At 50.4% G+C, this 27860-nt stretch overlaps 1 protein-coding gene across 1 annotated transcript in view; it reads left to right on the top strand.

The window, feature by feature from the left end:
• Positions 1-27860, top strand: part of OTOG (otogelin) — an 85360-nt gene that overhangs the window by 10327 nt on the left and 47173 nt on the right. Inside the window, exons 9-25 of the mRNA XM_036116323.2 lie at positions 297-427; positions 680-786; positions 1209-1318; positions 1697-1825; positions 2685-2793; positions 3079-3125; positions 3618-3763; positions 9650-9782; positions 10930-11107; positions 12880-13004; positions 13994-14206; positions 15579-15771; positions 17143-17217; positions 17428-17471; positions 18903-19056; positions 26804-26911; positions 27282-27420. Coding sequence (XP_035972216.2) covers positions 297-427; positions 680-786; positions 1209-1318; positions 1697-1825; positions 2685-2793; positions 3079-3125; positions 3618-3763; positions 9650-9782; positions 10930-11107; positions 12880-13004; positions 13994-14206; positions 15579-15771; positions 17143-17217; positions 17428-17471; positions 18903-19056; positions 26804-26911; positions 27282-27420 — 2141 coding nt within the window. The remainder of the gene's footprint in view (positions 1-296; positions 428-679; positions 787-1208; positions 1319-1696; positions 1826-2684; positions 2794-3078; positions 3126-3617; positions 3764-9649; positions 9783-10929; positions 11108-12879; positions 13005-13993; positions 14207-15578; positions 15772-17142; positions 17218-17427; positions 17472-18902; positions 19057-26803; positions 26912-27281; positions 27421-27860) is intronic.

Here is a 27860-nt window from a genome sequence, read left to right as displayed (position 1 = left end):
GAGGGGCAGGAGCTTGTCCAGGCTCACGTACTAGTTGTCTTTTGATTGCATGGTGTTGCGTCCCCCCGAGTTTGGAGCAGTAGGGAGCTACTACAGGTTCTATTGCCTGTTATCACCAGCTTTTTCAGGAGGGTGGTCCCGTTGGGAAATGCAGACTGGGATGGGAGCCAGAGGCTGGATTCTTCAACTCCTTGCCCACCTTCTGGCATCTCTTCAGCTCCCCTTGCCCTCCCTCAGAGCCCTCTGTGGCGCCTTCCCCGCCATCCTCCTGTGGTCATACTAGTTCTCCCCCCCAGGGAAGCTGACCGACGATGTGGCTGAGTTTGGGCAGAGCTGGCAAGAGCAGGCCCCCAACCAGCCTCCAGGGCCTACAACTCCCTCCCTGCCTCGCCCACCGTGTCTGCAGCAGAGCCCGGGAACCATGCAGGTCTGGACCCTGGGGAGAGTGCCTCCCTGCACCCATCCTAGTGTCTGGCGTAGGTTCATTTCCTGTCCACCTCCTAGGAAGTCACTGGCTGCAGGGGCCCGGGCTTGTCTGTGCCTATGGCCCCACCCCTTTTTTCTCCACCATTCTTTCTCTCTCTCGAGCTCAAATGGGGGTTCGGTGTGGGGGCTGGTGAAGTCAGGGCTGTGCGTGGCTTTGCCAGCCCCCGGCTCTGGCTCCTGGCCCTTTCCCCAGGGTGTGTACGACCGGTGTGAGGCACTGTTGCGGCCCCCCTTCGATGCCTGCCATGCCTATGTCAGCCCTCTGCCCTTCACAGCCAGCTGCACCAGTGACCTCTGCCAGTGAGTAGGCAGCCCGGAGAGCAGCTGGGACTGGGTTGTGGGGAGACCTGTCCCGGTACTGCGGGGGCAGGGGGGCAGGGGGAGCTCAGCATGTGGGTCACTGAGCCTGAGAACCCCAGGCCCTGACAGATATGCTTCCCAAAGCTCAGAAATTCTTATCTGCATAGGTGGGACAGAGCTTCCCTATTCTCTGAAGCCCAGAAATGGGGACCGACGCCCTCAGGGTCACGCAAGTCAATGGCAATGCTGGGACTGGAACCCAGGTGTCCTGCTTCCATCTGTATATGCGTGGATACCTTCCCAGTCTCCCTTTCCTAGCTGCGTGACACGGAGGGGTGCCCTGAGCCCTGGAAGTCTCTAGAGGGTGCTGGAGGGCAGGTGGCAGGTAGGGCTCTGGTGTGACCCTTGGTTTCCCGGCACAGGTCGGTGGGCGACGAAGCCACCTGGTGCCGGGCGCTGGCAGAGTACGCCCGAGCGTGTGCCCAGGCGGGGCGGCCCCTGCAGGACTGGAGGACCCAGCTCCCGCAATGCGGTAGGGGCATCCTGCTGGCGGGCACGGAGGGGTTCTCACGAGCTCTGTCCTGGGGCTCTGGGTGGCATCTTCGGGCCTCAGCTCAATGTCCTGACCTGCTTAGAACCACAGTTGTCGGAGCTGTAGGGTCTGAGACCCCATTTGTGACCGAGGAGCAGACAGGCTCAGAGTGGAGGGCCTGGCCTAGGGTCCCAGAGCCAGCTAAGGGTGGTTCTCAGAGCCTCTCAGGCTCTGGCCAACTTTCCGGTCACCCAGGGTTCCCACTGGGACTAGGGGAACGGGAAGATCAGAGCCCTCCTTCCCCCTACCCCGAGGCCTGGAGTAGGGGCTGGGTGTGTCCTGGCAGAGCCTGGGCCGGACTTCTCCCTTGCCCCGCAGCCGTGCACTGCAAGGAGAAGGCCTTTACCTACAACGAGTGCATCGCCTGCTGCCCCGCCTCCTGCCAGTCCCGGGCGACCTGCGTGGACAGTGAGATCACCTGTGTGGATGGCTGCTACTGCCCCGATGGTAGGCCGGGGGGGTGGGGGGAGCGGGTGCCTGGCAGCGTCTTCCTGGGCCGGCACGGACGAGCATGACGCAGGGGCTCAGAGGGTGCCTGTTTGTTCAATGAGTGAAGGAAGGAACACACAACTAATAAGGGAATAAATGATGACTGGCTTCAGGGAGGTGAGGGTGGGGGTGGCACTGTGGCTCTTGAGAAGTCCTTCAGGGTATTTCATTTGATCGGGACCGACCTCTTAAGGTGTGTGGACCAGGACAAGTCATTCATTCATTCATTTGTTCTTTTATCACACACGCATTTGCTTAAACACTCGTCCACGTTTTTTAGGTGGTATAAATTTGCAGCACATCTGTGGTATGCAGCTCACTTGGCTAGGCAGGAGTTGAGATAAAAATGTATGGAGATATGGCCATTGACTTTAGGGGTCAGAATCTGGTTGCGGTGATAAGATACATATACCTACGACTCCCATCTAAGGCATAATGTAGTGAGGATCCACTCAGGGGTTCAGACAAGGAGAGACATAGGAATTCAGTGAAGGGGGAGATTGTCAGGGAAGGCTTCCTGGAGGAGGTGGTACCTAAGCTGGTCTTAGATGCAGTGACAGGCTTTTGAGAGGTGGAGAAGAGAAGCTAGTCAGTATGCAGGTTGCTTGGTGTGGTGAGGTGAGATTATGCAAAGGTCTGGAGGTGAGATTATTTTCCCAGAGGGGATTCAGATCTGGCCTGAGCCAAGGATTTATGCAGGAGAAAGCTTGAAAGTGGGCTCAGTGGTGAAAGCTTGGATGGGATCTTTGTCCCAGGCCACGAACGGTCTGTCAACAGGAGTGGAGGTGAGTTAAGTGGGCCTTTGCTGTCACCGTAGGGCTGATCTTTGAGGACGGGGACTGTGTGGCACCAGCTGAGTGTCCCTGTGAATTCCATGGGACCCTGTACCCGACTGGCTCTGTGGTGAAAGAAGACTGCAATGCCTGGTCTGTGTCCACAGCTGGGGGGTGGGGCAGTGGTGATTTCCAGGGTTTTCCATCAGGGCTGCCCACCTGGGGTCTGGGAGCCCTGGGGACGTGGGGGCACTCACTCAGCATCTCTAAGTCCCAGGAGATCTCATTCGAGCTAACCCTCGGAGGTAGAGGAAATCTCTACCACCCATTGTAAAGACGGGAAGACTGAGGGCAGGGGACAGGAGCTCTGTGGACCCTGCAGTCCTCCAGCCTAGGCCTGGGGAAGTGAGCCCTGCCTCCTTGGTCTCTGTGTTTCAGCACATGCACTGCAGGCAAGTGGGTGTGCAGCACAGCTGTCTGCCCAGGTATGTCGGATCCCCACCTCACACTCTACCCCCTTCCTCTAGTCTCACAGCTTTTTGGGGCAGGAAATTCTGGGGACGAGGCCTGCAGTTCCCAGCTTGACACACTTTGTTTCCTCAGAGCCGCTTTACCTGGTTTAGGGATTGCTCCAGCCCCTGTCAGGAAGGGCTTTTATGGGGGGGGGCGTCTATCTAAGGACCTTCCTGAGCTTGGGGAGCTTGGACGGAGACTGGTCTCCAAGCTCAGGCCCTGGTCTCCTGGCAGGGGGAGATGCCCAGAGCAGGGCTGTGTCTCCTTTCAGATGGGCTGGGGAGGGGGGGGCAGGGCTGCTTCTCCCCAGTGACCAGAGCCTCAAAAAGAGGGCCAGGGCTCCAAACACTGCCCGAACTCCTGAGGACAGGGTGCTGTCTCTTCCTCATGCTCAGAGCCTGCAGGGCAGAGGCCATCCCCGTGGGGCAGCTCCCATGTGTCAGCCACTTTTCTCTGCCCCGCAGCTGAGTGTTCAGTGACTGGCGACATCCATTTCACGACCTTTGATGGCCGCCGGTACACGTTCCCCGCCACGTGTCAGTACATCCTGGCCAAGAGCCGCTCCTCCGGCACCTTCACAGTGACGCTGCAGAATGCCCCATGTGGCCTGGTAAGGGCTGGGGACCTCAGGCCCAACCCAGCCAGCCACCCCTGCTCTCTGCCTCTTAGAGAGGCTGAGGGACATGGGGCAGGGCCCCAGGGTTTCCACAGCCCCTTCACCCTGATGTTTATTCTTTTTGGGCAGAGCCAGGGGACAGGAGACTAGGTTCTGTCTCTAGAACATCTGCTAGCTGACAGGCACTTCCCTTTTCTGGGCCTCAGTGTTTATTAAAAAAAAATCTCTAAAATGGGTCTAATTCAACTTAATCTTTTCTGCTTCCTTGGATTGTACCTTCAACATCTCTGTATTCATTTGTTCATTCATTTATTCATTCAGCAAATACTGAACATCTGTTTGTGCCCGAAGCTAGGTCTTGGAGACTGGGATGAATTGGGTCTGGCTCTGCCCTCTTAGGCCTTGTAGTTTGGTAGGTGAGGCAGATAAGTGACCCCATAATCCACTATGTTATCGCAGCTGGGACAATATGGACATTACAAGGTAGGTCTCCATGGAGGAGCTTTTCCTTGTTGTTGCTTTACCTGGATGTCAAGGTGGGAGAAGGGGTGGATCCGGAAAGACTTCCTAGAGGAGGTGACCCCTGGGCTGTGTCAGCCACTTGTGAATGTAACTGAGAAAATGGCCAACTTGCTGGTCTGGGGTAGTTTTGAGTTTCTCTCTCAGTGACTGCATTTTTCCCTGAGCCAACCATACTGAGCTGACCCCATAAGCCCTGGTCTGGGCTAAACTCAAGCTCCTTCCTGCACAATAGAGCAGGGATTCACACCCATAGTCAGGGCAGCCACCCCCAATCCCACCTCCCTGCCTGCTTTTCTCTCCCAGTGATGTCAGTGGGTAAGCAGACATCGCTTAGTGGTGCCCCTCCCTGGCCCTGGGGACCTAGGCTGGGCTGTGGACAAGGGAAAGGGCTGTGCTTTCTTCCTTTTGAGGCTTGAGTGACCCCCTCCCTTCTCTCTGCCAGAGAATGGCCTGGATCTGCCCTTGGCTGCTCTTTGAATCAGAAGAATACTTGTCCTCAAAAGCCAGGTTACTCTTATCCTGAGGGTGGCAAAAGAAAAGGCAAAGCAGACATACACTGCCCAGTGGGACTCCTTCCCATTTACAAAGTTCTAGGGTCTTAGAATACCTGGGGCTATGGGACCTTGGAGGTCTCTTACCAGCCCCCTCTCTGCCATGTTCTGGATGGTGGCCAGCCGGCCTCGGCCTGAGGTAACCTGCTTCACTGCTGAACAGGGCCTCTTGATAGCATTTCCCTTTCACCGTGAGCCAGGTCTCCTCCCTGTGACTTCATCCACGCTGATGAACCAGTAGAAGGCCAGCCCTCTGCCGGCTCTCTGCAGGGTACAGTGAGGGTTACACAGATGAGTCAGATCCTGGTCCTAGCCACCAGGAGCTCACAGCCCAATGAGGGAATCAGTCATGTCCTCAGGTCAGGTGCTTCACTATGAGATACAAGAGCAGTGCTGTCAGAGGGGAGTTCTGTGGAGGAAGAAATATTCCTACAGGTCAGAAGAAAGGATCAGGGAAAGCCTCATGGCAGAGGTGGCATTTGAGCTGAATGACCTAAAAAGTGGGCCTAAAAAGATAAATAGAAATAAGATACGTATATTTGAGGATGGGGAGGAAGGGCAGTCCAGGAGGATCAGGTCATATGAAAGAAAGCAATGAGGTTGGAATGTTCTAGAATACATTAAGGCAGATGCAGAAGGACTTGGCAACTGGCTGACTGGTAAGTTGCAGGGTGTGTGGGAGAGAAGCAGGAGGAGTCAAAGATGAAGCTGTGACTTTAGTCCTGGGTGAACACAAGGGGGTAGGGTGAGGATGTTAACAGAGAGGATGATGATGATGAAGTATTTGCACAGTACTTTGAACTTTGACTAATCACATTTGCATAGGACATCTAGTTTAAGGTTCAAAATACCCCCATGTAGTAGTCATTATTATTCTCCCCAGTTAAAATATGATAAGACAGGCCTACAGAGGCTTGGGGTGTTCCTCATAACTCCCAGCCAGCAGGAGGGGGAGCTGAGCCAGACCCAAGGTTGGAAGTCCAGAAAGCCTGTCACAACCTCTTAATACACCCACCCCAAAATCAGGGTAGTGTTTACAGCCTTTGAAGTATTTTTTCAAGTAGACCTTATTTCTCAGAGTAGCTTTAGATTTTACAGAAAAATGCAAAGATAGTACATAGAGTTCCCATATACCCCACACCTAATTTCTCCTATTATTAACATTATACATTGGTATGGTACATTTGCTACAAATAACGAACCAATATTTGTACATTAACTAAAGTCTGCACTTTACTCATATTTCCTTATTTATTTATTTTTTTAACCTAATATCATTTTTCTCTGTTCCAACATACCACATTACATTTAGTCATCACGTCTCCTAGGCTTTTCCTTGCTGTTGCAGTTTCTTTCTTTCTTTTCTGTGTGTGTGTGTGTGTGTGTGTGTGTGTGTGTTTGCAAGAGGGAAGGAGAGAGAGTACATACCCATGAGCCAGGGGCAGGGGCAGAGGGAGAGAGAGAGAGAGAGAGAGAATCTTAAGCAGGCTCCATGCCAGCATGGAGCCCCATGTGGGGCTTGATTTCACCACCCTGAGATGATGACCTGAGGAGAAATCAAGAGTCAGATGACTAACCAGCTGAGCCACCTAGGCGCCCCCTTGCTGTTACAGTTTCTAAGACTTTATTTATGATGATCTTGAAAGTTTTGAGGAGTACTGGTCAGATATTTTGTAGAATGCCCCTCTACTGGAACTTATGTGATGTTTTTCTCATGGTTAGAGTGGTGTTATGGATTTTGGGAGGAAGATAAGAAGTAAATTGCTATTTTCATCACATCTTATCAAGGGAGCATATACCAACATGGTTTATCACTGTTGAGGTTGACCTTGGTCATCTGGCTGAGGTGGTGTTTGTCACTTTCTCCACTGTAAAGTTACCCCTCTTTTTCTCCCTTACCATACTGTTCTTTTTGGAAGGAAGTCGTTATGTTCAGCCCACACTTAAAGAGTGGGAAGTTATGCTCCCTCTGCTTGAAGATAGAGAATCTACATACATCATTTGGAATTTTTCTGCACAGGAGATTTGTCTTTTTTCCTTCACATATTTTCTTTCAGTCATTTATTTATGTCAGCATGGACCCAGGGATATTTATTTTATACTTTGGGTAGAATCCAATACTTCCTTATTTATTTTGTGATTCAAATGTTTCTGACTTGACCATCCCTCAAGTCTTTCAGTTGGCTCTTGAGTCCCTTTGGCATACCCCCATTGTTGTGTGTCTGTGTGTGTCTGTGTGTGTACTGCCTTAATTTATGGTCCTACAAGATGCACCAGGCTCATCTTGCATATTTCCTGTTCCATTCCTAGAATCAGCCATTTCTGAAAAAAATATTATCAGATGCTCTGGGCTCTTTTTATTGGAGAATGGTTTTAGAAACCAAGATCTGGGGTACTGGGTGTGCTCAATTGCTACTGGGTATCATTTCTTTTAGACCCTCTCAGCTGACAAAAAAAGGAAATAATATGTATAACCTATGAATATCCTTGTATAGCCAATGTATATACACATATAGGTCTCCAAATGTGTGCTAAACAGGAGTTCATATTGATGTTCCAACTCTCATCCATTACCACAAGGGTCATTCTAGCCTCTCCCCTTGCTTATCTGTAAACACCCACCCCAACAGTGAGAAGTCTGGTTTCCACCATCCACTATCCATGTATCTAATTGTTCAATTCCCATATACATGTATAGAAGTACCAGAATTATTAACTTATACCCATGGGAAAGAACTTTATCAACTAGAGTACAGTGCTTATGCACAGTTCCTTTTGCCTTTAGTCTTACAAACTCCACTTATTTCCAAAGTTACTTAGGTCAACACCTTCAGTGAGTTTGTTTTATATATTTGTAATACAGTTAGATTCTTTTGTCACAGTCTGCATTCCATCCTGGGACCCTCTGGCCTCCTACATGATTTTTTTTTTAATTGTACACATTAGGGTTCACTCTTTATGCTGTAAAGTTCTCTGGGCTGTGACAAATGCAACCTCCCAAGTATTCCATGCCCTTTTCTTATCTGTATCAAACCAGGCAGGACCAACCAACTATTGTTGTATCTCTATTCCTGAAGGAGAGAACTGAGGTGTAGAGAAGTTTAATGAAGTCTTTAAAGTCTCAGCTTTCAAGCGCCTGTGTGGCTCAGTCGTTAAGCCTCTGCTTTCGGCTCAGGTCATGGTCCCAGGGTCCTGGGATCGAGCCCCACATTGGGCTCCCTGCTCGGCGGGGAGCCTGCTTCTCCCTCTCCCACTCCCCCTGCTTGTGTTCCCTCTCTCGCTGTGTCTCTCTCTGTCAAATAAAATCTTAAAAAAAAAAAAAGTCTCAGCTTTCAGTGACATCAAGACTTGAACCTAAGACTTTGACTAAAGGATGCAGGCTTTCTTCCTGCACCAATGACATGTCCAGAGGGGACCAGAGGATGAGTGGGTTTGACAAAGGTGATGTTTTAGACACAGTGCTTTTGAGCTGTTTCAGGGATTTTAAGTCTCCTTGGGAAGGAACTTGGAAGGTCGCAGCTTGTTGTACAATGCCTTTCTGAAAAGTTTCAAGCTCTAATCCTTTCCTCATTTCACTGTTCGATTATATCACTTTCAGGTTATACTTTCTCTGGCTGTCTTTGGACTTAGGATAAAGTCCAAGGATTTTACAAAGCTCTGCCTAAGCTGGCCCCTGCCTACTTCTTGAACCTTATCTTAAACCACTTTGCTCACTGGCCTTCTGGTCATTTTTTACGTGCTTGGATGCATTAAATGCCTTCCTGTGTCGGGGAATTTTGTACAGATTGTTCACTATACCTGGATGTCCCTCTCCTTGCCTTTTCTCTTTGCCCAGCTGCCTTCTATGGATCCTTCAGATCTCAGCTCACCTGTCACGTTTTCCTGTGCCTCAGTCTTCTGATCTGCACAATAGGGTTGTTAGTAATATTTACTAAATAGGATTGCTATGAGAATTGAGTGAATACATGTAAAAAGATTAGAATAGTACCTGAACATAGTAACTATATTAAACTTAGCTGTTATTATAATAAATATAGCATTATTAAAAGTTTTGTTATGATTTTTACATTATCATTATCTTTCCCTAGGATGGCCTTTCCTACCTCTGCAGACTAAGTCTTGTTCCTTCACTATATGCTTTCCTAGCACCCTACACCTATTTGTAGCACTGATCCCAATAATAATTTAAAAGCCAACTTTGTAATTACTTGTTTAATGCCTGTGTCCCACACAAGTATGTACTCTCTATGAATATATCTGTCATGTTCATCACTGCATGGTTGTGTGGATGTTTCCTTGTGAAAGGGAAGTATGAATGGGCCTGATGTCTACTCCCCATTTCAGAGATGAGAACCTGAGGCCTGGATAGTATTAGCTCATTTCCTGCCTGCCTATGAGTGGAGCTTGGTATCCTGCAGGATGTGACACATGAAAAGAGCTATATAAATACCTATAAAAGGATGAAATTAAAGTCCTATATTGTACTTGAATGGGGAGGCCAGGGTTTCTGAGGCTAGACTCTGGGCTGTCCAGGGGGTCTATCTCTGCTCTGTGTCATGGACAGTCTAAGAGCTGACTATCTTTTTATTTGCATTATCCCAGCTCTGCCACTAACTTTCTCCAATCGGAGCCTCTGCCTTCCTATTCCCAGATGAGGCATTTGTTTAGAGGACTCCTAATATCTTTTGGGGGCTCTGTCTCAGCCTGCCCCTGACCTCAAACTGCACTAGAATCCCTGCTCCTGGGGGTTCTGTTGGGACCAGCAAGACAGACTAACGATGCCGCATTTGTCTTCCTCTTTCTCCAGAACCAGGATGGAGTCTGTGTCCAGTCAGTATCAGTGATTCTGCATCAGGACCCTCGGAGGCAGGTGACCCTGACCCAAGCGGGGGATGTCCTTCTGTTTGACCAGTACAAGGTCACCCCACCCTACACAGATGGTACGGCTTTGGAGGACGAGAGCTAGCTGGGAGCTGGCTGCCCAGGCCTCTTCTTCCAGGCACTGCCTCTGGCCAAAGGCACAACCACATGGGCAAGAGCTCACATTCTCTAATACTGGGTCAGTCAGGCCGGAGGGGCACCTTGGTCCCAGGAACGTGGACTCTGGACTTGCAAGATGGTCTTTGTCCCCATCCCAACATGACAGTAGGCTTTACAGTAGCATGATGGCTTCTCCTAACATGAGGATATGAATGGGGCTGTTTTCCATCCCTATTCTAATTTTTTTTTAAGATTTTATTTATTTGAGAGAAGAGAATGAGAGAGAGAGAGAGCGTGCTTGAGCACACACGCATGGGGGGGTAGGGACAGAAGGAGAGGGAGGGGCAGAGGGAGAGGGAGAAGCAGACTCCCTACTGAGCAGGGAGCCCTACAGATGGTTCGATACCAGGACGCCAAGACATGACCTGAGCCAAAGGCAGACGCTTAGCCGACTGAGCCATCTAGGCGCCCCTATTTGTTTTTTAATTACTTATTATCCTGTCTGATTCCGCAAGGTATCTGTGGTATCTTGTCGGAAGCACATCTAACAAAAATGACAAAATTGTTAAGAAACAAAATAGTGCCAGAGAAAATGATATAGAAAAAAAAAAAAGAATAAGGGTTCAAGACTGAGAGGAGAGGGGATGCAGGGGATATAAAGAGACCAAAGAAATGCAAGTCACAAAAAGTGAAAAATTCATTACAATTGAATCTAAAAATTTTAAATTGCTACAATTAAATCTAAAATCATTGTGAGCTTCCTGGTGATCACTGAAAAATGGGTAGTTACAGAATTCTCCTTTGCTACAGAAGGAAATATTATCAGTTCCTTATGGAGGCAAAACTTTAATTGGCACTTGATGTTCAAAACAAAACAACAACAACATCTTAGCCAGGGCTGCCATCGGTGTTATCCCCGAGTCCTGATTGCATCCCTGAACGGGATTTCCTAAAGGGTTCCCAAGCCAACCCCTTGGCAGCGCTTCACCCGGCGTGAAGGCTGGGCTGGCTGGGTATGGGGGTCGGCGAGGGCGATGCCAGTGGTGGCGGGGGGTGGGGTGCATGTTGGCAGAACTTCCCACATCCCTATTGTGGTTCTGTGCCCAGACGCCTTTGAGATCCGGAGGCTGTCCTCCACGTTCCTGCGGGTGAAGACCAACGTGGGCGTGCGGGTGCTCTATGACCGCCAAGGACTGCGGCTCTACCTGCAGGTGGACCAGCGATGGGCGGAGGACACCGTGGGCCTCTGCGGCACCTTCAACGGCAACACGCAGGACGACTTCCTGTACGTGCTCCTGCCCCGGAAACAGAAGGAGGGGGGTGGGTCCCTGAAGGCCGAGTACCCGGAGGTTCTTCTTGAAAACATCTCTCAGAAACTTCCTTGGTCTTTCACTGGGCCACACATGCACCATTGATTATTTATTCCTGTACATTTAAATCAAAGCATATTTTCTTTAGGGCCATGCGTCACAGTTTTCTCTTTGCAGAAGACTCACCTGGGGAGCTTGTTAAAATGCTGACTCCTGGGTTTTACTTCTCGTGTATCTGATTTGCACTGGGGCCCAAGAATCCTGTTTTTCATAAGTAACCACTGCGATTCGAGGATAAGAGATCTGTGGACCATACCTTGAGAAATACTGTTTATAATGAGGTCTTAAAATTCGTAGACCTTGGGCTGGGTTTGATTTGGTTCATGGTTTTCTTTGTTTTATTTTTATTTTTATTTTTATTTTTTTAAAGATTTTATTTATTTATTTGACAGAGAGAGACACAGTGAGAGAAGGAACACAAGCAGGGGGAGTGGGAGAGTGAGAAGCAGGCTTCCCGCCGAGCAGGGAGCCCGATGTGGGGCTCGATCCCAGGACCCTGGGATCATGACCTGAGCCGAAGGCAGACGCTTAACGACTGAGCCACCCAGGCGCCCCTATGGTTTTCTTTGTTTTAATTGACTGTGAACCCTTTAGATGAGTGTAAGCCCCCAGTGAGCCAATGATGCGCAGACTCTTTCTTTCTATCCCACCAGGCCAGTCTAAGCCATATATCTTTCCTGCCTGGTACTTGAGGGTTGCAATGTGACTCCCCACCTTCAGGGAAAGGCTGTTTCCCAGGGACTGACAGAGAATTGAAAGACTGTCTGGGCATGGATACAGTTTAGGAACTTGGGAGGGGACAAGAGTCAGACTTTCCAGAAAGGAGAATAAAGAGTTGATCTTGAAGGTGAAAGGTTCTGGCCAGTTTTTCAAGTTATATGCATTATGCGACGTAGAAGTAAAGGAGAGGCTTTCTTCAGCCAGAAATAAGAATTCAGATTCGTTCAGAAAAATAAGAATCAGAAGAAACTGAGGCTTTTAAATGCATGCACATTTAAAAATGTAGCATTCTACTCTGTCTTGCCTGGTGGGGCTGATGTTAAGGCTGCTTGCCACCCTCCTAAAAGTGAACTGTGGGCAGAAAAGTTGCTGTGCATAACTTGAGGGCTCTCACTGCTCAGGAGCAGTAACGTGGGTGTGGTGAGTGCCAGGCAGAACCTGTCCCACCCCTGCACATTATGATCTCTCCAATCTATCATCTTCTTGGGTTTGGTGACTCTTGGAGACTGGCAATATCTAGGAAACATGCTTTTCCCCCTTTCTTCCTTTATTGCCCCTCATATGACTATTTCCTACCTAGAGGGAAAGGGAGGGCAAAAGAGCTTTCAGGAACTGCTCATGGTGAAGGGAGGAGGAAGTCTTAATCCGGTGAAGTTTGGTTCACATGGTTCCCCGTTTCTCTCTTTCTGACATGAAGAGCTGGGGGGTGGGTGGTGAAGATCGTGTAGTAGGTGGCCCCAAGCCAGTTTTGAGTCCCTTTAGAGCCTGTTAAATATGATGTGTGTGTGTGTGTGTGTGCGCGCGCACATGTGTACATCCATAATTGTATGTGTTTGTATGCGACCGTGTAGACTCCCTTGGCTGTTTGCATGTCTGGCATCTGTTTGTGCTCTGGGTGTATGCTGTACATACATGGATCTGAGTCCACATGGGCAAGGGTGTGCCTGTGGCTGTGCCATGATTGCAGGTCCCCAGTGGGTGTGCCTGAGAGCACCCCACAACTCTTTGGCAACTCTTGGAAAACGCTGTCTGCCTGCTCCCCACTGGTCTCTGGCTCCCCGCTGGACCCCTGCGACCTGCACTTGCAAGCAGGTGAGGTGGGGGGAGAGGGGGAGTGGGGTGCGGTGGGGCTGGTTTGAGAGGGATGAGATGAGACCTCTGGGCCTGAGGAGGCTGGGCAGGTTGGGCAGATGTGCAGAGAGGGGGTCGTAGTTCCCTTCTGGGAAGGGTCAGGCAGACAGAAACTTCAGGCTCTACCACTGCCGTGTAGACACACCTTTGAACTGGCTCCCCGGTCTCAAGGCAAAAGTCTAAGCCCTCACAATGGCCCCACCAGGCCCTACACTCTCTGCCCATCCCCCTTGCCCCCCCAACTCTGCTGCAGCCACACAGGCCTCCTTGCTGTTCTTCCTACACAGCGAGGTGTGCTCTCTGCACCAGGCCTTTAGACTTGTCATTCCCTCCACCTGGAATGCTCTTCCCTCACTAAACACAGGCCTTACTCCCTCACCTCTTTCAACTTTTTGTTCAGACTTCATCTTCCCACAGAGGCCTTCCGGACCACCTGGTTTAAAATTGCAGTTGGCCCTCCCACCCCACCTCCAATGCCTGTCCTTCCTCCTTCTCTCTCTCGGAGGTCTGCACCTTCTGCTTTGCCATAGAAGTTGTTTAGTGACAGTCTCCTGAACCGTGGAGTGTAAGCTCCACGACGGCAGGAGTTTTGTCTGTTTTGTTCACTCCTGTGTCTCCTTCCAGCACGTGGATCATGTCCCGCGCAAGGTGGACTGTATTGCATGAATGCTCTACATGCACACGCGCACTCGCTCTCCTTCAGTCATTTACACCCATGCCTGCAGCCAGCCGCAGTCACAGCCAGACTTAGCAAACCATACCCACACCTTCCCAACCAGCCGTGCGCTCTGGTACCTGCTCACATCCTTCCTATACACACACACTCCCACCCGCCTTCTCACGCCGACAACCCCCTGAACTGTGGGGGGGGGGGGGCAGGAAGAGCCTGGGGCCCGGGACACCAGGCAGACCAGATGCCTGCTCCCTGCCCCCGTTCCTCCTGTCTCCAGCCTCCTATGCAGTGCAGTCCTGCAGCGTGCTCACCGGGGAGCTGTTTGCACCCTGCTCCGCCTACCTGAGCCCCGTGCCCTACTTCGAGCAGTGCCGCCAGGACGCCTGCCGCTGCGGGCAGCCCTGCCTGTGTGCCGCGCTGGCCCACTATGCCCACCTGTGCCGGCGCCACGGGCTCCCCGTTGACTTCCGCGCCCACCTGCCGGCCTGTGGTGAGTGCCCCACGCGGGTGCGCCCCCATGAGGGCGGCTGGAGGAGCCTGAGCTCCAGACCCGAGTGTCCGCCCGCCCCCCTTGCCGCCGAACACCCCCGCCTCACCCCTCTTCTGTGCTCTCCATCCCCTTGGCCAGCCGGGCCTGACACTCAGGACATGTGACTCATGACCGCTTCTCTGTGACCCTCACCTCCAGCCCATCTCCAAGTCCTGTCTGGCCTGTCGATTGGAGATCGAAATTCACCCACTTGTCACCACCTCCACGGCCACCACCCCGGTCAGAGCTTCCCAGTAGGCCTCCCCACAGCCTCTTTTCGAGGCTTCTCGAGATCACTGGCTCCCATCACCCTCAGTGCACATGTGGCTCAGTGGGCATGAGCTGGCTCCTGCTCACCCCCCACACCTGGGCCACACTCCTCCCCATGTCTCAGTTGTCTCTGGGCCCCCAGCCCTAGCACAGGGCCCCACTCGCAGTAAGCTCTTAACAAATGTTTGGTGACGAAATGGAAAGACTGTCCTGAGAGTCAGGAGACCTGTGTTCTATGCCAGCCTTGCAGGTTATTGCTGTGTGTCCCTGAGAGGCCCTGCCCCTCTCTTGAGTCAGAGTCTCCAGAGGTGATTGGACAGGACCAGTGGTTTATAACCCCAACTGCACATTAGAGTCAACATAGGAGCTTTAAAAAAAAATGCACATATCTGTGCCTCATTCAGTATCGATGAAAACAACATGTCTGGCCATGGGGGCGGGCATCAGCATTTTTAAATGGAGACTGATGTGTAGCCTGGGTGAGAACAACTGAGCTTGACAGTCTGGCTCTGGCAGGGTGCAGGAGACCCCAAGGGAGTGGGATGCTGGCCAGATGAGGGGAGGGAAGCCTGGAGTCTTTGGACAGAGGGCCCCAAGAGGCTGCTGAATGGGGCCCAGTTGATCTTCACAGCCCATGTGTGTTATAGACGTGGAAGTGAGAGGGATGGCAGTGTGTGTGATACCCACCTGTGCGTGTGCTTGTGTCTGTGTGAGTGATGGGCCGGATGCAGGGCTGTCAGCGAGGGGTGACCTTTACCCTCCCCCAATATCACTACCTAAGAGGAACGCCCTGCAGAGAAAAAGAAACACCAATGGCAGGGTCCAGACTGGACTTGGGAAGGGGGGCCCACCCCTGCCACTCTGCCATTGTAGTGTAGTGGGAGGAAGTGGGACTCTGAAGTCAGACCTGGGTTCAAATCCCAAGGCTGACCTTGACCTGCTGTGTGACCTTGAACAAGTATCTTCTCTGGTTCTCGGTTCTCCTCATCAGGATGATGACCCCACCCCCACACAGTTGTGGGGATGAGGGAGACAAAGCACACAGTTTCATTTCCCACTACAGCACTGTCCTGTGAGGCCACCAAGGAGTATAACCCCTGTGTGGCCCTGTGTGGACAAACCTGCCAGGACCTGGCCAGCCCTGTGGCCTGTGGGGCTGGTGGCAGCAGTGACCTCAGTGGGGACGAGTGTGTAGAAGGCTGTACCTGCCCACCGGACACCTATCTGGATACCCAGGCTGACCTCTGTGTCCCTAGGTGAGCGGGCCAACTTGACTTCTGTCTGGGAGGAGGGCCAGGGGGAGGCTGAGCGTCTCTAGGGCATCTGAGGCTGGGGAGGCTGGCTGCACCTCTCATGTCCCTGCTTCATCTCATAGTCACAGGGCAGAGCTTGATGGGTGACTGGGTGGGTGGGTTTCTTCCCCTGGGCCCCCCTCTCAGGTCTTTTTCCTGAGCTCTAGCTCCTTAGGCCTAGAACTCCAGCCTGGCTTCCCCATGAGACAGAATAACAGACCCACAGAGACAGCTTCTCTCCCTTTATCTCCCCTTTCCTTCCACAAATATTTATTGACCTCCTAGTATGTTCTAGACAATTCTAGGCCCTGGAAATTCAGCAACAAACAAAACAGGATCCTGCCCTCATGGAGCTCACGTTCTTGTGCCAAGACAGATTAATAAACCGATGCTTAAAGGGTCTGGTGGTAACAAGCTCTAAACAGGCAGGGAGGGACTGTTATGTCACATGAGGTGAGCACTGAAAGAAGGCCTTTCTGCTGAGTTGACATGTGAGCAAAGATGGGGGGAAGTGAGGGATGAGGGCTCCAGGCCGAGGGGACGGGGTGGCCCCGAGGCTGGCTGTGGCGTGATCTCAGTGTGGCTGGAGGCAGAGGTGGGAAGCGGTGACCCCACAGGATCCCAGGGCTGACCGGCAAACTGTAGGATCCTCCTTTGAGATCCCCACCCCTTGCGGTTCAGTATCGCCAACAAAGGGGTCTCTGAGGTTTATATGGGGGGGAGTGGTTGAAGAGGGAGAAGGTGACTGAGAAACACAGGGGTCGGATGAGTTCAGACATCCCTTCCAGCCCTCAGCTGGTCTGCTTCAAGCCCTGCACTTGGCCAGGACTGGCAGGGGCTGTGGGAGGTGTGTGAGGAGGAAAGAGTCTGTGCCCTCAGTGGACCTACAAGGAGGAGCCGAAAGACAGCACCAGGGACCCTGTGAGGAATAGATGAGATGACGTATTTGGAGGGCCTAGCCCAGTGTTCAAAACGTTTAACAACGGGCATGGTGTGGACGCTGATGCTGGGTGTGAATGAGCAGGATGAGAATACCCTTCCTGCGTCCATGTCTGACACAGCCCGGGCTCAGGAAGCGTGGCCCTGTTCTTACACCCTCTCTTTTCCCCGGCCCAAGGGAGGTTGGCTTTGGGTGGACAGAGACCAGTGAAGGTGGATGGCCCTGACCTCTGTCCTTGGTGCCAGTGTGGCTTCCCCAGTCCCTGGAGATGTGTCACCTGTCACAGCAGACGCCATTACTTGTCTCTGCGTCCTTATGCCCCTGGCTGCTGAGAGGTGGGGTCGCTGCCCCAGCTCCTGAGTCGGCTCACTTTTCTCTGTTCCTGGGTTCTACAGGAACCAGTGCTCCTGCCACTTTCAAGGAATGGACTATCCCCCTGGAGACAGCGACATTCCATCTCTGGGCCACTGGTGAGCCCCCTGATAGCAGTGTTAGTGTCCTCTCCTTAAATGGAAGTTGCTGACTGAAGAAAATACAGCCAAGCAGATCTTTCCACGAAGCAATGCTCACCTGCTGCCTCTGTGCAGGGGGCCAGGGACAGAGTGGGGATGTGTGTCTGAACCCTGAGCTCTGCACTGACTGAGTCAGCTAATCCCAGTGCACCCCTCCCCCCCCAACAGCCACTGCAAAGATGGAGTCATGAGCTGTGATAGCAGAGCGCCAGGTAAGGTGGAAGGTGAGGGATTCTTCTGGGGGCTCCTCCATGGTAGTGGGGTTATGGAGAGGAGACTGGGGAGCTTGAGGACAGATCGGGAGGGGAAAGCCCGGCCACGTCTTGCCCCACACCGAGCGTTCTTGGGAAAGGCTCCAGTTTGGAGGGTGGCATCCAGAGTCCTGGCCCAACCTCAGCCCCAGCCTAGCAGCTGTCCCTCCTGCTTCTCAAGAAGGGGAGGCTGAGACTGTCTCCTTCAGGGGCAGCCAGCAGAGGTGTTTGGACTGTCCCTTGACCTCCCCTGGGTCCTGGGTTTCCTCGGTCTGAGCGCTTGGTTGTCTGCTAAGGCTGACTCTCTGCCCAGTCATGTGTTAGACTTGGGGGTCACAGAGATGGGAAGGACAGCCTGGGTCTTTGAGGCTGTCCCAGGCAATAGAGATGGGGGTAGGGTGGTGTGGGTCAGCCTGTGAGGGATGTGGAGGTGGTAGAGCAGGGGACGGGAGCAGGAGGGCGAGGAGGGCCACTAAGGATGGGGATTGGCACAGAGGGTTGAGAGAATAATCATACAGCAGGTGGCAAAGAGCAGGGCCTCCAGAGTCTGGCAGCCCTGAGTTCAAATCTTGTCTAGTGCTTGCAAGCTGTGCGGCCTTGGGTAACTCACTTCACCTCTCTGACCCTTCGCTTCCCCTTTGGTTTATGACCTAGAATTCTGTGATTTTCTTTTTTTTGTTGTTGCTTCCGTCTTCAGATTGCTTCTTCTTTGGGACTTTTATCTCATCTTCTGTGGCTATTCTTTTCTCTCTGTTCCTTCCTAAGCTGGGCATGGAACTCACCTCCCCTTTATTGATTTCCCTAAAAAAGATCAGTCACACAAGGTGTAAGTGTGCACAGCCGACTTGACGGAAGGCTCAGGGAGAGAGAGGGAGTTTATGTCCCGGAAATATAGGCAATGAGGAACTGACTTCCCTGTTGCTAAAAGTCCTCTGGCCACCCTGCCACACTGCATCGCTATCCTCTTTCTGGCTCTTGTCCTGGTCTCTTTGGGGGCACTTCCTCTCACAGAAGTGACTTCTTTCTGTTATCTGGGAAATGGGAGATGGTAATACCTCACAGAGCTGTTGCCGGATTCAGTAAGAAAATGCAGGTGAAGTGCCGGGAACAGTCTCCGGTGGAGAGGACATGGTACTCTTGGTGCTGGTAGAGGTGGTGGTTGTCTTGGGTGACAGCCCACCGCCCTCCCTCCCTCTACGATGTGCATCTGGGACCCCCAAGGAATGCCCCTGAAAGCATCACAGCCCCCTCTCTCCCTGCATCCTCCAGCTGTCGGTCCCCGGGGCTCCCTGGCCACCCCGGTCAGCCAGGAGCCCACCCCCAGGCCCAGGTGTTCCAAACATCCTGCTGAGTGCCCAAGCTCCTGTCAGCAGCCACCCTCTTCTCCCCCAGCCACCGCCTGCCCGGTGGGCCAGGTCTTCGTGAACTGCAGTGACCTGCACACCGACTCCGAGCTGAGCAGAGAGAGGACATGTGAGCAGCAGCTGCTGAACCTGAGCGTGCCAGCCCACGGCCCCTGCCTCTCAGGCTGTGCCTGTCCCCCAGGGTAAGTATCCACCATGCACGGCCCCCTCTCCTGATGGCGGGCAGAGCCAGGGACCGCAGGACAGAGGGAGGGGCAGGGAATTCCTCACACAGCCATGGAGGGAGGCACCCGCCCAGGGCTGGCCAGTGATCACGGAATGGCCAGCATGGAATCTGAGAAAGAACAGTGGTGTGGAGATGCAACCTGGAGTGGATTCTCCCTGGCTCTGCTTCTTACCATCGTGTGACCTGGGACAAGGAAAAGGCCTAAGCTCTCCAAGGCTCAGTTTTTCATCTACAAAATGGGAGTAATAATAACAATGCCTACCGCCTCACCAGGTTGTCATGAGGAATACATGAGCTACTGAAGTGAAAGCACTGAGTGGGGTGTGTGGCCTGCTCCAGAGGCCCAGTGGGGTGAAGCCCATGGGAGAAACACCATGCTCCACCTCTCAGCGCCTTTCCCTGCAGAGGTCTGACTGGAACCCTCAGGTGGAGGGCTGGGGCCCCTGGAATACTCCAAAAAGCAAGGCCCCACCCAGCGGAAATAGTCTCCCTCCCAGGTGCCGGAGACGCCACATGGGCTGAGTTTGGTGGCTGTGCCTTGTGGGTGTGCTGTAATCGGAGGTGGCTGCCGGGGCCCAGCCCCCTGCTTTGCCAATTCTCATTCCTGGCTCTGCTTTTACTTCAGGTCTGGGCTAAGAGCTTGGGTGCCTGATCCCATGACCTGGCAGCCCAGGGCTGTGGCCTTCAGCCGGGCCCGAGATCAGTGGTCAGCTGGGGCTTCTGGCCCAGGCCTGGCAGTCGAGGGAAGGGAGGGGGGGTCAGGGTGGGAAGGGGAGGGAAGAGTCAGTGAGAGCTTTACTGTTTATAAAACAGCTTGATGTTATCACCCCCTTCAGTCGCAGAGCCTCCCTGGGAGAAAGGAAGGAAGGATCATTACTCTCATTTTGCAGACGAAGAAACCGAGGCCAAGGGCAGGGTGGAGGGAAGTAGGCGGCCCAGGAGCCGTGACTCAAACCCAGCTCTGCTGACTCCAGATCCTGCCCTTAGGCCAGAGCGTGCCAGCTCCCTGAGGCCCGGGGCTGGTTCCCTAGACAGAGGTCATCACGTGCGTGAGGAACTTCCCCTTCCCAGGCAACAGTGCCCACAGGAGACCGCTGTGAGGTCTCAAGAGCCCGCACAGGATCCTAGGCCCAGCTGGCGGGGTGCGGACAATACCTGCTGCCACGTAGACCCCAGAGCAGCCTGGGAGGGAGAGCCAGGGCCTCTGGGGTCAGGAACTGAGGCTCGCTCACTGCCAACCATGGTGGCAAGGCCACAGAGGCCGGGTGGAACTGGGAGAGCTGGGCTCAGTCGTGCCCGTGACCCGTCCTGTGACTTCTCTGAACGTGGCCGCATCTGTACAACAAGGGCCAGTGACTCCCTCCCGGAGGGGCTTGGGAGTGAAGGCTTCAGTGACATCCCTCTCATGACAGTGCTTTGTGGTCTCCAGCTATACTCCTCAAACATTAGTGTGCACATGAGTCATCAGGGACCTGACCCTGATTCAGGAAGTCTGGGGCCGGGGCCCCTGAAACTCTGCATTTCTAGCAACCTCCCAGGAGATCCCGATGCTGCTCGTCTGGCGACCACAATTTGAACGGCAGGGTTCTAAAACATTATCCAACAGTAGGGATTGGTTCAACTCAGATCGAAAAGCCAGCGTGGGGTTCCCTTTTCAATCCCCAGGTTCCAAAGGGATGGATAGAATGTGAAGATTTCTAATGGACTGGGTGACCTATGACAAGTTACGTGGCCACTTGGGCATCAGTTTTCTTGTCCGTAAGGTGCTGCTGGTTGGTTGTTGGCCAAGTCTGAGTCGGGCAGCACCTGAACCCACTTCCTCTGCTCCAGGCCTTTTAAGGATCAATTCAGGTCCTGGAGCTGCTCTAAGAACATCCACAGCCCAGAGGGCTGGGGGGAGGGGGCAAGCCCCCAGCCACCTGAATGTTTGTCGCTGGCTATGGGATATCAGACAAATCACTTCCTTTTTCTGAGCCTGGATGTCCTCATCTGTGAATTGAGGGTAGTAATACCCCCTTGCGGGGCTCTTATTAGATGTGAATGAGGCAGTGGCTGCAAGGAGCCCGGCACGGTGTAGTAAGAGCTCCATAAAGGCTCGTTCCCCTCCCTTACCTCTTGGGGTATTTGCTATAGTGGCTCGTATGCTGTGTCAAATGCCCTGTGAGGAGTTTACATTCCACAGGGGCTTGTCAAAGGGAAATTATTAGGGCCTCAACTTGTAAAGAAAGGACGGGCATTTCCTGCCATTCTGGAATGTCCTCTTGGGAGCTGGGATAGGCCTTCCAAAGATGCCCCCATCCTAACAACCCCTGCATGGGGCCCTCTGGGCCCCTGAGCCCCATACCCTTCTCCATGGCGTTGGTAAGAATCTCTGGGTGCTGTGTATGGCTCCAAAGGACCCGGAGCCACTGCAGGAGCCACTAGGGCTCTTTGTGCCACTCTAAATTTCTTTGCATCTGGCTGCTGAGCCAAGGGCCCTGGGGCCACTAAGCAGTATAGTACAGTGGTTGTAAGCACAGACTCTGGAGTCAGGCTTGAATCTTGATTCCACCACTTACTAGGTGAGTTAATTAACTTCCTTGAGTCTCAGTTTCCTCATTTGTAAAGTGGCCCAGAGTAAGCACTCCATGTGAGCAGACAAGCATTGTCTTCCTCATTTGGATGCCATGCATTTGCAGATGTCCTCTGAGGGGACCCTGAAGTGAAAGGATCCCTTAACAGGTCAGGAGAGGATGCTCCACAGACTGAGAGCACCTTGAGGACAGAGGCCAAAGCTTCTCTCTGTGGTGGGCACACAGCAGGTGCTCAGGGATGCAAGCAGGTCTCCATAGGGCCAGGAGGGAGCAGGGAATGGTGGGCAGCAGGGAAGACCCCTCAGGAGGTAGCAAGAGACAAGGCCTGGGCTGAAGGTTGAAGGCATGAGCCAGCCCACTTGTGGTGTCTGATGCAATTATGGGTAGAGGAGGGACAAGAAACCAGTATTTATTGTGTATCTACTAGGCGCTAGGCAGTGTGCTCAGGTCTGTAATGAAATTCTTGTAATGACCTTGAAGAAGGCATAATTACCCCTGTTTTACACATGAAAAAACAGGGGCTTAGGAAGGTTAAGTGGCTTCAGGGAAAAGAGTGAATTAAACACATGCTTTTTTTTTTTTTCCTGCTTCCTCCCACAATGAAATGCTGGTAATAGAGTTAAATAAAAAAACAAAAAAACAAAACAAAACAAAACAAAACCCCTGTAAGTCCCCAGGGACAAAGAGAACCGGCATGCAAATGACAGTGGCACAAGATGGGTCAATAGTTCTTGAAGAACGAACAAAGGTGGATGTGTGGAAACTAACCTTGCAGAGCAGCTGTTGACCGCTGATGCTTGCAGAGGAGGAGGCCAAGGAGAAACAACCTATGTTGTGTTGACAGCTTCAGCGACAGGAGGCTCCAGGCATCTCAGAAGGTGGGGTGGTGGGAGGGAGACAGGAGGATGTCCCACACAACTCTGTGTAAGGAGCCATCAACCCCCCAGGCCTCCTCCCCCATGCCCTGGGGTCACACAACTGCCCTAACCCCATCCAGCAGGAGAAAGGTGGTTAAGGTTTCTGCAGAAACCACGTCAGAGACTTTGATCTCAGGAGAACCAGGAGGGATGAGATGCAGAGTGAAGACAGGGAGAGTAAATGAAAGCTTAGTGGGACCCCAGCCCTCTTCCCCAGCTTGGTTCCCACAGTAGTGGCATTGAAGCTTCTGCCTCCCAGGCTGGAGATGAAGAGGATTCTTCTCTTGAAAATGGGCTGGGCCAAGAGAAAAAAAAATCTACAGAAGGTGACATTTTAGGGGTTCCCCCAACAAAATGGTGGCTCCCCTTAATTATACAGCTTGTAGTCAACTTTTGGTTCCTCGCTGCTTTTTTCCCTTTTAAATTTTTTTTTTAAAGTGAGGCATAATTTATAAACAGTAAAATGGGGATGCCTGGGTGGCTCAGTTGTTAAGCCTCTGCCTTCGGCTCAGGTCATGATCCCCAGGGTCCTGGGATCGAGCCCCGTATTGGGCTCCCTGCTCGGCGGGAAGCCTGCTTCTCCCTCTCCCACTCCCCCTGCTTGTGTTCCCTCTCTCGCTGTGTCTCTCTGTGTCAAATAAATAAAATCTTAAAAAAAAAAAAAAACCACAGTAAAATGTATAGATTCTAAGCATACAGTTCGCTAAGCTTTGACAAATTTAAATGCTCATGTATAGGTACCAATGAAAGGTACTCATTGTCATATCTCATTATTATTTTAACTTTAGTTTTAACTGGTAATTTTCCCTAATGACAATGAGTACTTCTTCATGTGTTTTTTGGCCATTTGTATATCTTCCTTTGTGGAGTGTCCGTTCAAGTCTTTTGTCCATATCTTATTTGGTTGACTATTTTCTTTAAATTGAATTATAGTTTTTTCCTTATCAAATATATACATTGCAAATATTTTCTCCCTGCCTGTGGTTCGCCTATTTATTTACTTAATGTATCTTAATAAGCCTAAAAACTTCTGATGAGCATAAGTTTTAAATTTTGATTGCATCTAATCTATCATTTTTTTCCCTTTATGATCAGTTTTCTCCGTGTCCTCAGTAGTTGCAGCTCCAAGGTTGTAAAGACATTCTCTGATGTTTTCCTCTAGAAGCTTTAAAATTTTGGCTTTTACATTGGATCTATAATCTATCCGAAATGATTCTATATTGTAGAATGGAGTCAAATTTCATTTTATTTTTTTCTGATGGATATCCTGTGGTTTTAGCCCAATTTTAATAATAGACTTTTCTCTCCCTATTGAATTGCTCTGGTCCCTTTGTTTAAAAAAATCAATTGACTTTATAAATGTGGGTCTATTTCAGGACTCTCTACTCTGTACCATTAATCTCTTTGTCTATCTTTAGACCAGTATCACACAGTCTTGATTTCTGAAGCTTTATAAGAAGTCTTGAAATCAGAAGGTGATTGTGCTCCAACTTTGTTCTTTTTCAGGATTTTTGGGACACTTCTAGGTCCATGTAAATTTAGGGAATTTCTACAGAAAAGCCCCTGGGATTTTAATTGGTTTTGTGTTGAATCTAGAAGTCAGTTTGGTGAGAACTGACATCTTCATACTACTGTGTTCCCCCAATGCACAAATATGGCATTATTTCACTTATTGGGTCTTCTTTAATTTCTCTCAGCAGTGTTTCATACTTTTCATGGAAAGGTTTTGCACATATGTCATTGAATTTATTCATAGGTATTTGATGTCTTGGCTGTCCATTCCATCCAAGTTGTCAAATTTATTGGCTTTACATCATAAAAGTATTTATTTTCCTTTTAATATCTGTAGAGTCTGCAATGATGTTTTCTTTTTTCTCCTGATATTGATAATTTGAGTCTTTTCTCTTTTTCTTACTATCCAGTCTAGGCAGGGAGTTGTCAATGTTATTGATGTTTTCAAAGACCATACTCTGGTTCCATTGATTTTTTTTTCTATGGGTTTCTGTTTTCTATTTCACTGATTTCTGCTCTTACCTTTATTATTTTCTTCTTACTACTTACTTTGGTTTTAACTTGCTCTTATATTTCTGGTTCAGATCTTTTATTGTAATCCTTTGTTATTTCTAATATAAGCATTTAAAGCTATAAATTTCTCTGTAAGCTCTGCTTTAGCTCACTCTACAAATTTTGATACCATGTGTTTTCATTATTTTTATTGTAATCTTTTCTAATTTCCTTTGTGATTTCTTCTTTGACCCATGAGTTATTTAGAAATGTTACTAGAGGGGCGTCTGGGTGGCTCAGTCAGTTAGGCGTCTGCCTTTGGCTCAGGTCATGATCCCAGGGTCCTGGGATCGAGCTCCACATCAGGCTCTCTGCTCAGTAGGGAGCCTGCTTCTCCCTCTCCCTCTGTCTGCTGCTCTTCCTACTTGTGCTCTCTCTTTCTCTGTCAAATAAATAAATAAAATCTTAAAAAAAAAAAAAGAAATGTTACTAGATTTTGAAATATTTGGAGATTTTCCCTATAGTTGTTTGTTCCTGATTTCTTTTTTTTAAGATTTATTTATTTATTTGAGAGAGAGAGAGAGGAGCAGGAGGGGCAGAGGGAGAGGGAGAGAGAGAATCTCAAGCAGACTCTGCTGAGCATGGAGCCCAACACAGGGCTTGATCTCATGACCCTGAGATCATGACCTGAACCAAAACCAAGAGTTGGATGCTTAACCAAAAGGAGTGGAGTGTTGAGATCTCTAACTATAATTGTGGATTTGTTTCTTTCTCCTTTTAGTTTCTATGAGTTTTTGCTTCTGTTTTTAAGCTCTGTTACTTGGTGCATGTCCATTTAGGATTGTTATGTTCTCTTGATAAATGGGCTCTTTTGCTGTCATGAAATATCCCTCCTATTTCTGCTAATGCTAATTGGCTTGAAGTCTACTTTGATGTTAATAAAGCCACTCCATCTTTCTTATAACTGGTGTTTGCATGGTATTTTTTCCTATAATTTTACTTTTAACTTATCTGTGCCTTTATATTTCAATTGTGTCTTTTGTAAACAGAATGCAGTTGGGTCTTGCTTTTTTAGCCACAGTTTCTACCTTTTTAATTGAAGAGTTTGTACATTTGGATTTAATGTAATTGGATTGGATTTACTGCTACCATCTTGTTATTTGTTATCTGTTTGTCCTATTGGGTTTTTGGGGTTTTTTTTTTTGGTCTTTTCTGCCTTTTGGGGGGTTATTTTTTAATATTCTATTTTATTTCCTTTATTTCATTTTGACTATATATCATGGCATTTTTGTGGTTTTTCTAGAGATTACAATCTGTATCTTTCATTTATCAGTCTACCAAGAATTAATATTTTACCACTTTCTGTAGAACACTTGTACCAGTATACTTTCATTTACTTACTTCTTGTCCTTTGCGCCATTATTCTCATACATTTTACTTCTACGTATTTTATAAAACTCACAATTCATTGACATTAACCTTGCTCTAAATGCCCAGTTATCTTTTAGAGAAATTAAGAAGCAATTTCTAGAATTATTTGTCAACATATTTTCCATTTTTAAAACTCTTTATTCCTTCATGTGAATCTGAGTTTCCATCTTCCTGAAAAACTTACTTTAACATCTCTTTCTTTTTTTGAGAGAGAGAGAGGGCGCGCATATGAGCAGGATGGGGGGAAGGGCAGAGGGAGAGAAAGAATCTTAAGCAGGTTCCATGTCCAGTGCAGAGCCCAACGAGGGGTTTGATCTCAGGACCCTGAGATCATGACCTGAGCTGAAATCAAGAGTCAGACCCCTAACCAACTGAGTCACCTAGGCATCCCTAACATTTCTTTTTAATGCAGGTCTATTGGTTGCTCTTGGAGGGCCAATGCCCATGTTCATTATCTGTTTATTGATACACAGCTAGTGCCTAAACGGCAACTGGCATCCTGGCCGGCTGAGGGGGATGTGGCTGGTAGAGCTGAGCCTTAATTCCTGATGGATGGCAGAGGCTTCTGAGGTGGGCCAAGTCCTTGGTTTTTCCAGTTACCAAGGTACCTCTGAGCCCCACTGGGCAGCAACAGGATGGTAGGTGGGTACATTGTCAGTTACTTCTGGAGGAAATGCTGAGAGCCACCCTACGGTATCCATGTGGTTGCAGGGTTCTCTATAGACGGCAGATAAGGGAAGCATGTTGGCTTGACCACCTGCTTGCTGTGTCCCTACAGCTTACTCAGACATGGGGACGCATGTTTCCTGCCAGAGGATTGCCCGTGCACTTGGAAGGGGAAGGAGTATTTCCCTGGGGACCAGGTCATGTCTCCCTGCCACACCTGGTAAGTGAGGGTACCATTCAGGCTCTGCTTTTTGCCGGGGATGAGGATGGATACGAAAAGCATGATGGTGAGCGCCGTTTAGCATTCCCCCTTCCACCATGTTCACACCCATGTTGTGTGTTTGTGTGCCATACAGGGATGTGTGTATATATATAAGGGTATGCAAAGATAGAAATCTGGGGGATGTTTTTGTAAACATTTACACAAATGTGATTTTGTGACCTCCAGGCTTCCATTGGAGGTCAATGGTGTTTGTGACCCCTAGCCCAGGGGCACATAGTGGGCACTGTGTAGGCAGTGGCTCTGGAGTGGGTATTCCGAGTGTGTGTGGCGTGGGCCCTGTGAGCTGCTCTGGGCCCATGTGTTTCAGTGTGTGCCAGTGGGGCTCGTTCCAGTGCACGCTCCACCCCTGCGCTTCCACCTGCACGGCCTATGGTGACCGGCACTACCGCACATTCGATGGGCTCCCGTTCGACTTCGTGGGGGCGTGCAAAGTGCACCTGGTCAAGGTGAGCTCCTGGATGCGTCTGCCCAGCTGGCTGTATGGGGACCCGGGGCAGCTGAAGCTGAGGACCTGTCCGGCACAGTGATGTTCTAGACTCCAGTCTGATGCAGAATTGGGCGGGTGGAGGGATCTAAGCCTGGGGGTAGGGCAGGGCTATCTAGAGACTGAAAGAAGTGCTGTGGAGCAGGCTCAGGGCTAGACAGAGCTCACCGGTCATATAATACCCCACTGCTTGGCCACTCACCATTATAGCCTTGCCCTGTTGGGTCCCAAGGGTCTTCTTGTCTGTAATAAGAACTCATGGTTTTTGAGCTTTTATTGTATGCCTGGTGGTCTGCTGAGCCAATTTCATGGATTACTTTGCCTAATTCTCACAGCAACATTATGAAGTAGAGTTTACTGACCCCATGTTATAGATGCAGCAACTTAGGCTTAGGGGAGTTA

This window comes from Halichoerus grypus, chromosome 11 (genome assembly GCF_964656455.1).
Source record: "Halichoerus grypus chromosome 11, mHalGry1.hap1.1, whole genome shotgun sequence".
Classification (NCBI taxonomy): Eukaryota; Metazoa; Chordata; class Mammalia; order Carnivora; family Phocidae; genus Halichoerus; species Halichoerus grypus.
The sequence above is the reverse complement of the archived record's forward strand: the minus strand, read 5'-3'. Positions and strand labels throughout refer to the sequence as shown.